The sequence below is a fragment of the Ascaphus truei genome, chromosome 10, assembly GCF_040206685.1.
Source record: "Ascaphus truei isolate aAscTru1 chromosome 10, aAscTru1.hap1, whole genome shotgun sequence".
Classification (NCBI taxonomy): domain Eukaryota; kingdom Metazoa; phylum Chordata; class Amphibia; order Anura; family Ascaphidae; genus Ascaphus; species Ascaphus truei.
In genome coordinates this window covers 13192484-13210301 of record NC_134492.1, presented here as the reverse complement: position 1 = coordinate 13210301, position 17818 = coordinate 13192484, and the positions used below count along the sequence as shown (strand labels likewise).

General features: G+C 44.5%; 1 protein-coding gene across 3 annotated transcripts in view; it reads left to right on the top strand.

Annotated features, from left to right (window-relative positions):
• The window catches only part of SGIP1 (SH3GL interacting endocytic adaptor 1), a 48914-nt gene that overhangs the window by 4682 nt on the left and 26414 nt on the right, over positions 1-17818 (top strand). For all 3 annotated transcript variants that reach the window (XM_075615888.1, XM_075615889.1, XM_075615890.1), the window contains exons 5-15: positions 95-270; positions 3293-3304; positions 6409-6420; positions 9418-9442; positions 10156-10207; positions 11780-11865; positions 13132-13224; positions 14081-14155; positions 15312-15764; positions 16586-16710; positions 17424-17550. In XM_075615888.1, coding sequence (XP_075472003.1) covers positions 95-270; positions 3293-3304; positions 6409-6420; positions 9418-9442; positions 10156-10207; positions 11780-11865; positions 13132-13224; positions 14081-14155; positions 15312-15764; positions 16586-16710; positions 17424-17550 — 1236 coding nt within the window. The remainder of the gene's footprint in view (positions 1-94; positions 271-3292; positions 3305-6408; positions 6421-9417; positions 9443-10155; positions 10208-11779; positions 11866-13131; positions 13225-14080; positions 14156-15311; positions 15765-16585; positions 16711-17423; positions 17551-17818) is intronic.

Genomic DNA, 17818 nt, shown 5'->3' with positions numbered 1-17818 from the left:
TTTTTTTAATTTTATTTTTAAATAATCAGCGCACACTGCTTCATGAATAAACAAAATACATCGAAACTCTGAATTATCTTTAACTGTGATTTACCTACCAAAGGAAAACACTTCTATTCATCAAGTGAATCGGAAGAAGAACAAGAGGCGCGCAAGAAGTTTAATATTAAGATCAAGCCTTTGCAAGCCAAAGACACCTTAAAAAGTGCTGCAACCGTGGATGAACTCAAGGCGTCCATCGGAAACATCGCCCTTTCTCCTTCTCTTGTGGTGAGTCTCTAAACTATTTGTTTTCCTCATTAATGGGTTTGAATACTTCTACTTGCAGAACAAGGGCATGCCTTCTCGGGAGCAAAGGGGGATTATGGGTAGTAGATGGAGCAAATGGTGTGTGTGTTTTCCCCCGCATATATATCTGACTTTAATAGTTTAATTCTGATTAATGTTATGTAGGAGAAATTATAACAAGGTATTTGAATATACATCAATTTAACAAAAGTACCCACTAACCGGGCAATTTTATGTACTTTGGGATGTTTTTGCCCAAAAAACCCTATTGAAAACAAATAGTGAAGACACGTGCTGCTGCTTGCATTAAAATAAGATGTGACATGTTCGTTTTGACTGTCTGCATAATAGCAAAACTGCATTGTATACTTTCGAGCAGGAGTGGCCAACTCCAGGCCTCAATGGCCACCAATAGGTCAGCTTTTAAGGATAGTCCTGCTTCAGCACAGGTGGCTCAGTCAATGATTGAGCCACCTGTGCTGAAGCAAGGTTAACCTTTAAACCTGACCCGTTTGTGGTCCCTGAGGACTGCGGTTGGCTGCCCTGCTTTAGAACATATGTTATTTTTTCATAGATTTGTGTGATCATTCTGTGAGTGCTCATTTGCATATTCTTACCCACAATCCCTGGCTGCAGTGGAAGCATTGTATGCTAAGAGATAATGGGGAAAGGTAGGGCTGTGAACCTGTCAAAGATGTGAATGTGCTCAGCAGCGGTATTTGTATTTGCTATTATCCTTCTAAATTACTTTTAGTAAGGTGTGTGTGTGTGTGTGTGTGTGTGTGTGTGTGTGTGTGTGTGTGTGTGTGTGTGTGTGTGTGTGTGTGTGTGTGTGTGTGTGTGTGTGTGTGTGCCGAAAAACAGAACAAGCGCCGAACCTAATGAATATGGGTATACATTGGGGAACGCTGTAAAGCAGGGCCCTACTGTATACCCTAATCTGTTAAACAAACCCAAAATGTTCAGTTCCCTATTTAACCTCTTTAACCCCTGCCCGCCTGTGCGTGGCGGCGGCATCAGAAGCAAAGTATTCCATACTCCTGGTGAGATACCAACTATTGATTATTACTGAGTCCAATAGAGGTTAATTATACACTGCATTAACTTCTCTGACAAGCCAATGCTGCTTTAGATGTTGACATTCAGGATACCGGCTATTTTAGGGCCTGCATGGAGCTGGGAGTTTGTACAGTTATCAATGTATATTATACCATGCACTGGGTGTTATTCCCCCTCCTCTAAACCTGCAGTGATTTTAAGGTTTTTAATGAGTTGAATGAGTTGGTGCTTACTCCTTATTTGCTTAACCTAGAGTGAGCGGTTTAATGTTGCAAGTACAGCTGAACCCCATTATAACGCGGTGCTCGGGGTCCACATAATGAGACCACGTTTAAAGATTGAGACGTGGGAAATGGGGCATGGATGGTGGGACGACGGAATGAGCAGACATCCTTTGTTTGCAGGGTACACAAACGTACTTCCTTTTTTAGTTAATCATTTACACAGCATACATTTGGGGGGACAGGGCGAGCTAATCACCAAAGTGCTACTGCCATTGTTCCTTGCAGTGCTGTCAACTATTGTGTGTGTGTGTGTGTGTGTGTGTGTGTGTGTGTGTATTATAGCACTGTGTGTGTGTGTTTATAGTGCTGTGTATTATAGTTGTGTGTTATTGCTGTGTGTGTGTGTGTTTATTAGAGGGCTGTGTATTATAGCGCTTTGTGTATTACAGGTGTGTGTGTGTGTGTGTGTGTGTGTGTGTGTGTGTGTGTGTGTGTTATAGCGCTGTGTATTATAGTTGTGTGTGTGTGTGTATTATAGCTGTGTGTATTATAGCGCTGTGTGTGTGTGTATTATAGTATGTTTATATATTGGAGGAGAAGCTCAGTGGTACTGGCACTGTGTGTGTGTGTGGTATAGCGCGCTGTGTGTGTGTGTGTGTGTGTGTGTGGTATAGCGCGCTGTGTGTGTGTGTGGTACTGGCACTGCCTTTGTGTGTGTGTGTGTGTGTGTGTATGGTATAGCGCGCTGTGTGTGTGTGTGTGTGGTATAGCGCGCTGTGTGTGTGTGTGGTATAGCGCGCTGTGTGTGTGTGTGGTATAGCGCGCTGTGTGTGTGTGGTATAGCGCACTGTGTGTGTGTGTGTGTGTGGTATAGCGCACTGTGTGTGTGTGTGTGTGTGTGGTATAGCGCACTGTGTGTGTGTGTGTGTGTGTGTGTGTGGTATAGCGCACTGTGTGTGTGTGTGTGGTATAGCGCGCTGTGTGTGTGTGTGTGTGTGGTATAGCGCACTGTGTGTGTGTGTGTGTGTGGTACTGGCACTGCCTGTTTGAAGTTTGCGGGTCAGGGTTTCGTGCCTGCAAAATTCTATAACTACAAAGGAAACTCTTTACCCTCGTTTTTAAATCCATGACTGGGCAGGCACTGGGATTTAGGAATGACGGACCCTCCAGCATTGTGTGCGTATAACAGAGGTACCTCTGCTGTTCCTCTCTCCGTGCTGGAAGGAGGTGGGAGTCTCATAACCCCGGGGGCTCAACTCCAGTCCTCAAGACCCCCCCAACAGGTCAGGTTTTAAGGCGATCACAGCTTCAGCACAGGGTGCAGTCTTCGACTGAGCCACCTTTGCTGAAGCAGAGAGACCCTTAAAACCTGACCTGTTGGTGGACCTTGAGGACTGTTTTTTTAAACAATTATGTAAGACGTCACATTTATTTGAATAGATCAGATCTTATAGTCGCTCTGTAGACAAAACAATGTCTCCCATATATATGCGGGATGCTAATCTATAGAACACATGTCTCCCATATATATGCGGGGTGCTCATCTATAGAACACATGTCTCCCATATATATGCGGGGTGCTCATCTATAGAACACATGTCTCCCATATATATGCGGGGTGCTCATCTATAGAACACATGTCTCCCATATATATGCAGGATGCTAATCTATAGAACACATGTCTAATTTTGTTTCTTTTTTTGAAATGCTTCATTGTTTAGAGGAAAAGTCCGGTAAGAAATACTGTACTGTATATATATTTTTTTCTTGTCACAATGATATAATCCTGGTAACATGTTATAACAGTAAAGGACAGGGAATATGTCAGCGTTTCTATCCTCTGTAATTCTGTTTTCATGCCCTGATCCAGGATCATGGGATATTTTTAATTTAATTTTTAATTTAACCGTTTTTGTTTTATATATATATAAATATATATATTATATATATATATATATATATATATATATATATATATATATATATATATATATATATATATATATATATATATATATATATATACACTCAAAGTTGTATTGAATTTTTGACACACCATATGAATATTACATATCACAATATTTACGTATGCTTTTTTTTAATATCTTCATTTAAAGAAAAATTAAAAAAACAAACATGTATTTAGTTTAAACGTTTTTATGGCAAAATGTTGATGCTTTAACTTCTTATTTAGTGGTATAAACGTACAGTGCTGCAATGGCCGCATTTCTTCCGCCCATTTCTGCCCACCGCACAAGCCCAGGTAGCTCCGAAACCAGGGGACCCTGCAGATCAGAGCTCCTGTGGTTGGAACTAGTGTTTTCCGGATAGAAACCGCATTATTTTCTGCTCCCTGATACTTGCCAGTGAAGTTGCCGGTGTGTCTGGTACTCTATGGGAAAGCTCAAAGGAAGGCTTGGTGCCATATATCGCAGCTACCTATTGGACGGCCTTTTAAATCCCCCGGAGAAACCGGGAAGTAATGCCAGTAACTTCACCGGTAAGTAAATCTGAAACCAGTGTGGGTTACTGGAGCGGAAAATATTGCGATTCAGCTCAGTGGGACTTCCTGGTACCAATCCTGATGACACTAGCCAAAAGGAAGCCACCGCATCATTGTGGGGCGGCGGTGAGGCGTCCTATTGGATGACCGTGGCTGCCGTTTTTGGGTTTTACATGAAGATTTCCGGAAACGAAAAAAAAAGTTCAATATGTAAAATCCGGGGGATCCCTGCAGCTGAATAGAGTGCATTTAAACTTCAGGGGGCTTGCTGGTTACACTTCTGTAAAATTACAGAAGTATAGTGGGAATGGGGGTGGGGGGGTGGGGAGACTTGCTGCTTTAAATCACATTATCGGAGATCAATGTGGCAAAAACGAGGTGTAATAATAAGCAGGACGAGCTAACGCAATTCCAAAAACAAATTCTAACAAAATGAACCTTTTTGTTTGTTTTTTTGCATGTGAAGTAATTGTTCTGGCCCACATTTTTTTTCTTTTTATTCGGCCACCTCTGGTCTGTTTTGAAACTTGATGCTGTGTTTTTGTGTGTGGGAGAAAAAAATAAACCGCGGGATTCACTAACCTCCTGTTACCGCGATGAATCGCAGGTAACGCGGGGTCGCTGCGCGGTGACCACCCCGGAGGTTATTCGGTTTTATTTCAAAACCGACCTTAAGGAGTTAGCAGGTGTGCAAACCGTTCCTTACTGCAATGTTTGGAGCGGGGTTGGCAATGGGTGTTACTGTTCTTTTGGTTCTGAGCTGACCGGTTTTCTGGAGACCCATTTTTGTCACGGCTTTGCAGCATGTGGAAGAGCTGGGGCGGCCAAATAAGTCCTCAAGGGCCCCCAACAGGTCAGGTTTTAAGGATGTCCTGGCTTCAGCACAGTTAGCTCAATCCGTCCTAGTTTCAGCACAGATGGCTCAATCAGTGGCTCAGTCTTCGACTGAGCCACTGAATGAGCCACCGAATGAGCCACCTGTGCTGAAACAGAGATATCCTTAAAACCTGACCTGTTGGGGGCCATTGAGGACTGGAGTTGAGCCCCCTGGGGTAGACAAATGTGCCAGTTTTCTGCCTCTAATGCACCTATAAATTGAGGCTCCAGAAAAGTGCACCTCGCTGGCAATGATAGAGGTCGCAAACCAAGAGTATCCTCTATCACAAAACAAACGAGCACCATATAGCCACTCCATGTTCATTAATCTCCGTTGTTTACCAGCTGTGTGAAATGTACTAACACACCTTGTCACGTGGCACACGTTTGCTTGACAAACCTTTTGGACGTGGCTGATGCTTCTCAGCCTTGTGGCTTCATTCTGCGCAGGAGAAAAATGGAAACCTGACACTTCAAAACAAACCGGATCAGTGGTTTGGATCAGAACTCAAATATATTGCAAAGTATTAAAAAAAATGAAACAATTGCAACTTTCCTCGGGCGCAGACCCCGAAGTATTGCAGCAATTTTTGTGCTAGAGTTCCGCCGATGTCTAGATTAGGTCTAAACTATCGTGTGTTTTTTATCTGGAAGCTTATTGGTCTAGGCAGAGGATCTGAGCATCAATGCACAAGAAAAAAGGTTTATTTATTTTTAAAGAAAATGCTAACGATGCATGCGAGTTCTTTCTGGGGTTTTTTTTCGTATACTTTAAAACAAATGAACATTCCGGAGGAATAAGTGGATCAATAGCTACTTGTCTCCTGCTATTGCTAGACGCATCAGCTGCTATTAGTAGGAAAGTAAATATGAATACGACCTAGCTTGGTACATCGACATTATATTGGTTTCCATCAGTATTGATATTATTCAGGCACTAGGTTCATTTTAAACAATGTTGCAAAATGCTTCTTCGTTTTAAGCAAATATTAATGTTCCTTTGATAAAACTGCTGACGTTATTTCCAACCTTACACGTTGCCATCATTTTGTACTAATATCCCACACGCTATTTTTGCAGATCCCTTTGCAAATGAACATTCTGTTTTATAGATGACCTTTTTATAGTGGGAAATGTTTCATTAATGAAATAAATGTAGAGGCTTCTTTCCAGAAGCAGCAATGTAATTTCTAATCAACATAAAGCGACTAATGAAATCCTCTCCGTTCATATAATAAAGGTTGAGTCCAGTATGAACGGTTTTGTGACTGTCATTTTGCTGACACCTGTATGTACAGTAGATGTTTAGCCTTGCAATGTTTTTATGTAACGAAACTGGCAGGAAAAGTTTCACTGTAACCGATTATAAATAATATATATATATATATGTGTTAGTGTTCACTGATCTGTCACTCTTTGACTAGGTATGTGTTCTCTCTTCCCTTTTGCTGATCACAGAGGCGTAGTCCGGTAAGGACAGCAATTTTTACTTTATACTTTTCCCCTCAAATTAATGTCAACAAGTGCAGCTTATTTTCTGCAGGTTCGTGTGCTCAGAAAGGTTGTGTGATGTGTGTTCGATAACTTTTAGATATGTTTGTCTAAACCAGGGGTGGCTAACTCCAGTCTGCAAGGGCTACCAACAGGTCAGGTTTTAAGGATATCCCTGCTTCTGCACAGACGGCTCAATGAGCGAGCCACCTATGCTGAAGCAGGGATAGCCTTAACCTGACCTGTTGGTGGTGGCCCTTGAGGGCTGGAGTTGACCGCCCCTGGTCTAAACATTTTAGAGTAATTGGACGTGACTAACCCATGGGGTGCCTTTTTTTTAAACTGGATTCACCTCTTGGGGTTTTCTTATTTTTGACTTGGTTCGAAGCAGGGGGCTCTCGAGCTGAACCACATCAATTTCAGATCTGAAGGGCCGGTGGCCCTGAAAAGATCTGTCTAGAGGTCCGCGGTCCAATTGGAAGCTTCTACGTCATCCCTTGCAGATTCCTATTGTCCCGCATGCCCTTCAAATAGAAAGCAGATACCGGCATCACTTACCGACGTCCGTATATGTGGGCAGAGGGTCCCCAAAGCTGACATTAATGCAGTTCTGCTCCGGAGACCACTTGTGGGGGGATTTTTATTTTATTTGAAGGCAAATCTCCTTTAGCACCCACCGGGGTCTTCAGTAAGTAGTTGTAGATATTGCTACCTGAACTGCGATTCCCTAATCATTGGCACCAATTCACCCCCTGAGAAGGGTATGCCACTGGACTTGTGTACTGCGGGTGTATAGTCATACTGTAACGTCAGGCAAGGGCTCCCAAGGGAAAGAATCAAAGGGATTTATTAGGAAGTCAACTGTCCTACCCTTTACATGGTAAAATGTACATGGGCCTTCTTTTAAGACATGACAGCAAGACCGTCTTGGAAAAGGCCCATGTATAGGGGTGAAAAGTTCTCTTTCTAATAGTAGTGCCTATCTGACTTGTAAAGTCACTTATTTGTACTACAGATCTGTGTGTGTGTGTGTGTGTGTGTGTGTGTGTGTGTGTGTGTGTGTGTGTGTGTGTGTGTGTGTGTGTACACTACACTATCTGCCATTCACCAGACTAAGGCTGTGTTTATAGTGGTGTTGTGCGCGCTGAGACGCGCTGAGACGCGCTTTGTATATAATCTGAGACCCATTATTTAGTATTGTACCTTTCTGAGTGAAAGCTTCCGCAGGCGTGCTCACGCGTGCAGAACCTCGCTCAGCTTTCCGCGACAGCCAAATCTGTGTTTCAGCGCTTGCTGGAGAGGAGCTGCGGTCACGTGACCGCACTGCCGTCCAATCAGAGCGCAGCTCAGAAATGAGCTTAGACCCGAGAGCGGCCATTTTTCAGAGGTAGCTCCGCTCCCCGTTCCCTTCGCTCCTCCGCTCCCCCGCTCCCCCGTTCCCTCCGCTCCCCCGTTCCCTCCGCTCCCCCATTCCCTCCGCTCCTCCGCTCCCCCGTTCCCTCCGCTCCCCCGTTCACTCCGCTCCCCCGTTCCCTCCGCTCCCCCGTTCCCTCCGCTCCCCCGTTCCCTCCGCTCCCCCGTTCCCGCCGCTCCCCCGTTCCCCCCGCTCCCCCGTTCCCGCCGCTCCCCCGTTCCCGCCGCTCCCCCGTTCCCTCCGCTCCCCCGTTCCCTCCGCTCCCCCGTTCCCTCCGCTCCCCCGTTCCCTCCGCTCCCCCGTTCCCTCCGCTCCCCCGTTCCCTCCGCTCCCCCGTTCCCTCCGCTCCCCCGTTCCCTCCGCTCCCCCGTTCCCTCCGCTCCCCCGTTCCCTCCGCTCCTCCGCTCCCCCGTTCCCTCCGCTCCCCCGTTCCCTCCGCTCCCCCGTTCCCTCCGCTCCCCCGTTCCCTCCGCTCCCCCGTTCCCTCCGCTCCTCCGCTCCCCCGTTCCCTCCGCTCCCCCGTTCCCTCCGCTCCCCCGTTCCCTCCGCTCCCCCGTTCCCTCCGCTCCCCCGTTCCCTCCGCTCCCCCGTTCCCTCCGCTCCCCCGTTCCCTCCGCTGCCCCGTTCCCTCCGCTCCCCCGTTCCCTCCGCTCCCCCGTTCCCTCCGCTCCCCCGTTCCCTCCGCTCCCCCGTTCCCTCCGCTCCCCCGTTCCCTCCGCTCCCCCGTTCCCTCCGCTCCCCCGTTCCCTCCGCTCCCCCGTTCCCTCCGCTCCCCCGTTCCCTCCGCTCCCCCGTTCCCTCCGCTCCCCCGTTCCCTCCGCTCCCCCGTTCCCTCGTTCCCTCCGCTCCCCCGTTCCCTCCGCTCCCCCGTTCCCTCCGCTCCCCCGTTCCCTCCGTTCCCTCCGCTCCCCCGTTCCCTCCGCTCCCCCGTTCCCTCCGCTCCCCCGTTCCCTCCGCTCCCCCGTTCCCTCCGCTCCCCCGTTCCCTCCGCTCCCCGGTTCCCTCCGCTCCTCCGTTCCCTCCGCTCCCCCGTTCCCTCCGCTCCCCCGTTCCCTCCGCTCCCCCGTTCCCTCCGCTCCCCCTGTCTGAGGGGCAAGAACATGAAAAGCAGCCGCTTGGTAAGCGAGAGGTGAGCATCAGCGCGGGAGAGCGCGGCCACTCTCCACTATAAACGCAGCCTAAGAATAACACAGTGTGGCTTGGTCTGAATGAGAGGGGTAACTTGCATTGTTTTTTCAGAGACTATCTCTGATGTTATTGATGATCAGAGTACCGGTGTAATTTAGGTGGCTGCCAGCACCAGCGCTTCCTACAGTACTGAATCACTTGTATAGAACACGCTTTCAATATGTGCCGTTGTGGCTAATACTCAAAGCTTGGGACTATACATTACATTATTTGGGGTTCTTTCAATCCAAGCGCACAAGCCGATGAACTTTCTAGAACAAATTAAAACCTAAATATATAGTGGTGTTATTTTTATTATTAATGACTGTCTAATGGCAACGTTTTTAAATCGACTGTATATTTTTGTGCTTTAATAAGTGTCTTTTTATTAATAGGGCTCAATTAAGAGAAACGTGTCAAGTAAGTATGACTGCACATGGAAGGCAGCTTTTGTTTTGCATGTCCTGTTTTTTTTTTTGTTTTATACATGTACGTCTAGTTTAACATGTATCCAGTGTCCTGGTGCGCAGAACGCCGTCTGGAAACCGTGCCAATGTCTCCAAAAATGCTAAATTATCCCCTCCAAAACAGCCAAGCAAAAAAAATATATATATATATATATATATATATATATATATATATATATATATATATATATATATATATATATATATATATATATATATATATATATATATATATATATATATATATATATATATATATATATATATATATATATATATATATATATATATATATATATATATATATATATATATATATATATATATAGTCTTTCACCTGACCTGTTGCTTGCCCTTGCGGACTGGAGTTGGCCACAGGATATATATATATATATATATATATATATATATATATATATATATGTCTTTCACCTGACCTGTTGCTTGCCCTTGCGGACTGGAGTTGGCCACTCCTGTTTTATGGTGAGGCAATATACAAGTGCTGTTAAGATTAAATAATAAAATCCACCATTGTTATCTCCCACTTTGCTGAACGTCCACGACACAGAAGCTGAAATTAGGACTGAACAGGCGTTACGCTCATTATTTCATTTAGATCAGATTGTGCGTTTGGAAAATGAATAATACCGGTTTTATTTTGCGCAGGTGAAGAGATAGCGCGGCCGCGACGTTCCACTCCGACCCCTGAGCTTGTAAGGTCAGTCCTGGATCAGCCGGCTGTAACAGAAGAAAGGAGGTGATCTAGGAAGGGAAAAAATGGAAGGATAATGAATGTATTATTGAGATGAGATTGTTATTTCCATGCAAAACGCCCCCTTTCTGAGTACTGTAGTTAGAAAATCGGCGTCTCCGTCCATGTGCGAAGTCGCTGTGCGGTGCAATTTGATTTAAAGAGGCAATCCAAGCGGCACTTAAAACCAAAATGTTATATGTTTTAACATATACTGTATGCAGCCTTTGAATACCATTTTATTGAAAACTAGCAGCCGATCGATTCGTTCTCTTGTGACCAATCGGCAAAGATCCTGCTCCCTGGGTTCACTAAATGGCTGCCTTTCAGTTTGAATCAATCCTTCAATCAGTGTAACTCAGCAGCTACAATGTATCCTTATATCACTAAGGTAACATTATATATTTTAACAGTTCAAACTACTGGTAATATTGGCAACAAATTATCCTTAACAGGAAAGTGTTACAAAGATATTGCACTGCTTGGGAGGTGGGCTAAAGCCTGCTATAGAAATTAAAGGATGCTTTAAAACCCATTAAAAATGTCAGTAAGAGTTGAATAAAAACATAATGTAGTAAATATTTTATACTACAGAACTGATTTATTTAAAAACACATGTAGGATATTGTATTGTGTCAATTTGCTAGATTCACTTGCGAAATTCTCAAAACTGCTAAATTTGTTTAATGCTGATTATAAATAGTGCGCACACACACACACACACACACACACACACACACACACACACACACACACACACACACACACACACACACGTTTTGCTCAATATCTGTGGAGATGTTGCTGAAATCTTACTAATTTGGCGACATTGTTGGCCCTTTGTGGCTTGGCAAAACGTTTCACAGGGATTTGAATTTAGGGGAAACCCACAGTTACCCGTCTCTAATTTCCACCAAGGAATGATTAGTTGTCATCTCCGTTTTCTTCATATTTAAAAAGAAAACATCTATTTCCTTTTAAGCTTTTTCTTCGTGTTCCTGATGAAGTCCTTTTATTACTCAGGGATCTGCCACCGTTAACTCCCACACTTCTCCTGCAGTTCGGGAATGAATGGGCAGTGCATTCCCTTTAAAACCTAATTCTTGGTTAGTCCGTCGCAGGCAATCGTCACAGCCCCGCGCAAGTGTTTTATAAGTAATGTGAAGGAGCGAGGCGAAAGTCGCAGTCTTGTAATAAAGGCGTGTGGGGTCTTGGTATTTTTGTTTAATATCATGGACACACATACGTAAAACAAGCACCAGGAAAACCAATTGCTCAAACTCGTATGGAATACTGTTCAGAACTGTACACTATTCAGCATTTTCCAGGGTTGAGTAATAAAAGTACTCCTTACAGAATATTATGCAAGTACATGACTTAAATGGAAGTTTCTATGGGATAATGTCTCATTGGAAGAACCAATCCCCTGTGAGTATTCATTATTAGTTGGGCAATAACTGATTTTGTAGTCATTTTATGCATTCCAATTACAACATATGCATTCTCATCCATGTATTTTTATTCCAATTTCAACTTCAGCAAGAAGGCGCCGGCTGAAATATCTGCGGTAACGCCATTGTTTGGTCCTCCCCTGGAATCTGCTTTCGAAGGACCAAAGTCTGAAGGTAGAATCAATCTATCGTTTAATCTCTTGAGCCGACGCATGCAGATGTAGCGCTCTTTACAGTTGGTTTGTGAAGCGGATGGAGCGCCGCAGTTTAAGTGTAGCTGCCTGGCGGCTCGCCGCTTTCACGGCCCAGCTGCGCGTAAATATCCTTGAAGGGATAACGCAGCGGGGGTGCCTGATTAGGAGGATTAATCCTAGCGGGCCGCCGCCAGTCTGTAAGAGCTGAGCGAGAGATGCAGTCTCTCTCTGTCTTCCCGCACAGAGCTCACTATTAATATTATTTTTAGTACGCTGTATTGAAGCAGGGGGTCTCCGGAGCTGAACTGCATTCATTTCAGGTCCGGGGACCCCCTGTTTCCCCGAGGTACAAGTCTCCGTATGGGGTACCAATATTTTGGGGCTGTTTAAATGTCCTAGTCACATGGGCCATGACGCGGGACATTTAAACTTGCAGGAGATACTGGCACCCCCATACGGAGGCCAGTACCTTGGGAAACACAGGGTCCTATTAAAAAGCAGGGACACGCCCGCTGAGTTAATCCCTTCTGGGGTGCAAGCGTTACTGGCCTTGTGGGTGTGGGGGAGCTTCCTCGCGCCCCCAACGAAAGGAAATAGCTCCAGAGCTGCATGAGAATTTCAGTACGGGGGATCATGTCTCGCTTATTGTTTCGAAATAGCTTCTCCGCACAGACTTGTTAAGCAGCGGTCGTCCGTTTAATGTTTAGTATTCAGACGTTGAATGCGGTTTTCATTGTATAGACCTGCGTGTTGCTCTTTAAGGCCGCGCCTATAGTGCCGTCGATGGCGACACGACGGATGACGTCACCCGTCGCCGTCGCCACAGGCGAAAGTTATATTTTGCCGGGCGGTGGTGTCGCATGTTTCCTGACATTTGATTGGTTCAAGGGCTGTCACATGAGGCGACAGCCCTTGAAAAATCAAATTTTGCCAGCTACCAGTTGTAGCTTACTATATGTCGCGCTTACTATAAGCGCACGCAATGCATTTGTTTTCGGGCAACGTCGCGTCGCCGGCACTATAAGCGCGGCCTAAGACTGAATTTTTATTAATTTTTTTTTTTTTTTTTTAAACCCTGTGTGACATTTTTTGTTCTGTAATTAGGTTGTCCGCCGCAGTGTGGAGTGGAAATAATTGAGGTAGTACATGCTGCGGACGGATATGTTTAATGGGTTGTGTGTTTAATGGGATATGTTTAATGGGTCTTCGATCTACTGGCATGTAAGAAACCTATCGTTCATTTCAGTTACTTTAGATCAGCCTGAAATATGGGGACCCCCTCAAACAACCAACACAAACTTAGAGTCTCCAAAGCTGCCAAGACCATTTCCAACTGGGAGTAAGTAGATGACTCGGGTTCGCTTTTTACTTTATCCCCACATTATATGGCATGTTGCTCAAATAAAAGGAGGGAGAATCCGATGCCGAGAGTCAAAGTAGCCGAACCATTCCCAATCCCTGCACGCGCTTGTTCAGTGCAATATCTGTATGTTAGACTTTTAATTCCATCAATGGGATATGAAGGCAAATTAGGTGCAAATCTGGGGCAGAACAATTGCACCAGATTTATCATACAAAAACATCCTATCGCTTTTTTTAAATAATTTTTATTTGGCAGATTTCTGCCCCAGAATTGCACCATTTTTGTAAGGATACATTTTCCGCAGTTACTTTTAATATCTACGAGAGTAGCACAGATACGATTTAAACACGTGATTTTCAGTATTATATTTTCCCAGCTGTATGTTGTAAGCATATTCTAATCCAGGGGTGCGCAAACCTTTGCAACTGCCCCCAGTGCTCGCCCTCGCGCCCCCCTTACCTCGGTTCTCGACGTCAAATGTGGCATCATTTGACACCGCGTTGCCATGGCGATGCGTCAACAGCCGTCTGAATCTCGGTAAGTAATGGGTTGCAGGGGTCTCACACGATCCCCCGGCATTAAATTTAAATGCCATGGGGAAGAGCGCGGGGCCTCTGCAACCACTGCGCCCCCTATAAAAGTCTCCTGCCCCGCCCTGGGGCACTCAGTTTGCACACCCTGTATCTAATCTATATTTTGCATTTTCAAATGATCAATGCTCATCTGAAATAAGTTTGACATGTTGGTTTATTTTGTGTAACTTATTCTTGTATCGTGATTTGATCCATCATTAAAGGCTATTGACTGTATTTTTCTTACTATGCTTTCCCAGCACCTCCACCCATTCCTCCTAAAAGTATCCCTGCCACGCCACCTAGAACTGCTTCACCTTTACCAGTTGGAGTAGGTAAGAATACAATAAGCCGCACGTACCAAGTCGTTCCTGTAAGAAGAAGAATACCATTGCTAAAGGGACAGATGTGATGTGCCATGTTACAAGAAGGATCGGGTTTAAGAAACCTTCCTGGATGTTGGAGACCGGCCCTCTCGTGGACTTGCTGATCAAAGAGGTTTCTTCACAATTGTCAAAGCTTCAGTCCCAGCTGTGGACACTTCGTCTTGAAAGGTCCACAACTAGGACTGAAGCGTTGACCATTGGGGAAAAAAACGCCTGGGTATCACCAAGACCACGAGAGTGTGGTGGTCTCCAACTTTCATCCATATATACGCCTGAAACCTCCGGCTCCCCCTCTAAGCACCCATGGGTGCTTAAGCTTACACCTGCTATTACATCGGTTTCCAGCGCAGCCTGGTTTAAAGAAGGGCATCCTAACGTGAAAATGTGCTCTCACAATGTGCAAAAAAAACTATGCGTGGTTTGTTCTTGATAATGAAATGCTTCACTATGCCAACCCCTTTTACTTATGAACGGTTTACAGTAATATGATTTTTTTTATTTTGTTATATTTTTCACTGCTTTTTAACGCTGCAGACCCAGCAATATCCTTCATGTGTGGGTTTTTTTTAATAAATCAGTTCTGTATTATGAGAAAATACTTGTAACTTTTTTTTAAAACAATTCTGAAATTAAAATGTTCATGTATTATAATGTAACAAGCATTTTTTGCTTCTATAGCAACCATTTACAAAGTCACATCCCATTCCCCTTCTGAAACAGGCTCTGGCACAACCCTTTTTGAGCCCTGCCCTCTCTTTAGCAGTGCACCAATTGTATCTAGTGACTGCCTGGTCACATGATCTTCCCCACAGAACTTTGCATGTTTGGTCCTTTTCTGCTGCACCGACAGCCATTTAGTGAACCCCCTTGCGAATCTTCACCTTTCGATCCTCAACTTAGCTAATTACGTATAATTGTGTGGATTGTATTGATGCACATATACTATAAAGCATGTTCTGTGCAGAACAAAATGTCTTTAATATGTACATTTGAGCTTCAATTGGTTATACATTAGGACCGAACGTAGGCCGATAACAGCTACCACATAGAAAAGTAATATTTTTAGTCTTCCATTGTTAACATTTCAAATCAACTTTGACCGCAGGAAGTGACCGGCGAGAAACAGAGGTCCTAGATGATGACCTGCCATCAATCAATGACTTGGACAACATTTTTGGGCCTGTATTATCCCCCAAGTCTGTGTCTATCAACTCTGAAGACAAGTGGGTCAGTTTTTTTGATCCGTCCCCAGAACAAATTTCCCCAGAGCCGACTTCAAAAAGGATGGTTGAATCTCCAACTCTGGAAACGGAAATTCCCTGTGAACCTCCCACTGTGGAAACATCTCGCAATATTCCTTCCCCACTCAATCTGGAAGAGGTTCAGGCGAAAATCTCTGAGCAAACATTCATTAAAGAGGATGTCTTGGAGACCGCAGCATCTCCTAAAGATTTTGGGCCGGGGCAGAGAGCTACGCCTCCTCCACCTCCACCTCCTACCTACAGAACAGTTGTGTCTTCTCCTGGACCCAGCTCTAGCAGTGGCGGAAGCACAAGTGGTACGTCTTCTGGTCTGGAGTGTGCATGGGTGTGGCAGTGAATGCTTTGCTGATTAACTTTCTAGTTGTGGAAAATATTCCTCTGAAACAACAGTATTTGAGAAAAAAGAAAAGCGTGTGAACCATTTAAATGTAATAAGAAATACTTTATTTATTTTTTAGAAATTAAATACATTATTCCACGAGGTGTTTTTATTTATTTGACTAAATCCCATTGTCAAATATTTGTAAGAATGAGTATTTACTTTATTTAATTCTGGTTTTGTTGATTTGGAGTTTCACTGCAAATATTGTTACTTCACTTAAAATGCATATTGGTTTGAGAAATGGCAAAACGTAATGCTGGCTCTTGTTTTACATACATGGATTACAATGTAAAGTCAGTGGATTTGTTCTACTGGTAATTACATATTTGTACCATTTTACGTAATAATTTTTGCCGCAAATTTGTATTTATTTACTATTGTGAACTACATGCTGTGCATACAATCTTCCCCAGGAGCTGCTGAAATACAGTACAGCTTTGCTTATTTTTGTTCATTTGGATTATAAACTTCAGAGCATAAGAGGAAGTGCTGTATTGGTGATCATAAATACATACAATATCAATAGAGGGTTTGCACAATTGTGTTCATTTAAGATGGGAAAATGCTAAGGCACTCCTAAAAAAACCAAACCTTTATTTTAAAATAATTCTTCATCTACTGGAAACAACGTTTCGATCCCGTCCAGGGCTTTCTTCAGATTGGTGCAGTCACGAAGGAATAGAGGAGCCAGTGAAATGTGTCTAAAAACGTTCTGTTTTCCCCTGTCCCTTTAAGGCACATCGTCTCCTGCGCGCCCTGCAACCCCGCTTGCGATCTGCAGTACCACGCCGCCGCCTCCTCCTCCTCGCCCACCTTCTCGGCCAAAGCTGCCTCCTGGGAAGCCCGGCGTTGCTGACGTGGTGGGTATTCTTGGCTGGGGCAGATTGTAGGAGAAAGCATTCGGTACTAGGCCAGAGCTCCCGGGATGGGACATTTTTGGTCGTGGCCGTCTTGCCTCTGCCTCTACAGGGGTGTTCTTTGTTATCCAATTCCTATATTTAAAAAAATACAAATACAGTATATATACGTATTAAAATGTTTGTCTATATAAAAATAGTGAAATAAATCCCGTAAAGTAGGGGGAAAGGGGGTAACAAAAAATACATCAAATATATTTAATAGCTTTGCAAATGAGAGCTCTAACTCAAAGTACAAATAAGGCAAAAAAAAATTGTAACATTTTTTTCACATAATACTTTGTGCTAATCCATCCACATAAGTACACAGCGCTGACTGACGGCTAATATATGGGTTGTTGTGTTTCTGTTGTTGTTAAATAAACCAGCACAATATTATAACGCCATGTGTAGTATTTAACAGGCACACTGTATCTCGGGTGGCCAACTCCAGTCCTCAAGAGCAGGTCTGGTGTTCAGGCTATCCCTGCTTCAGCACAGGTGGCTCAGTCAAAGACTAAGCCACTGGTTGAGCCTCCTGTGCTGACGCTGGGACTGATTAAGCCACCTGTGCTGAAGCAGTGATATCCTGAAAACGTGGCCCTTGAGGACCGGAGTTGGCCCCCCCCCCGCTGTAGCTGTTGTGTAACCCATTACCCGGTTTGTGTTTCCTGCAGTCGCGACCTTTCAGCCCTCCCGTCCACTCATCCAGCCCGCCTCCCACCGCGCCTCTAGCTCGTGCCGAAAGCACCTCTTCCATTTCTTCGGCCACCTCCTTGAGTGCAGCCACCACGCCGACAGTCGGTAAAAGCGGTTTGTTTTCCTTTACCTTATTTGTACCTATTTGTAGTTTTGTGTGCTATAGCGCTGAGACTCGGGGGAAAGAATCTTCTCTCGTGCAGTCGGGTGTAAGCTTTAAAATATTGCACATTATGTAATAGATTCTGTATAGCTGAGTCTGTTCAGTTTCCTGATATATACTCCTCTCATTGGCCCCTGAAAGCATGCAGCGCTTTGCTTGTGTGCGCTGGGGGCTCCTGCACCTGTTTATTCTCCTCTTTGCCCACCACGG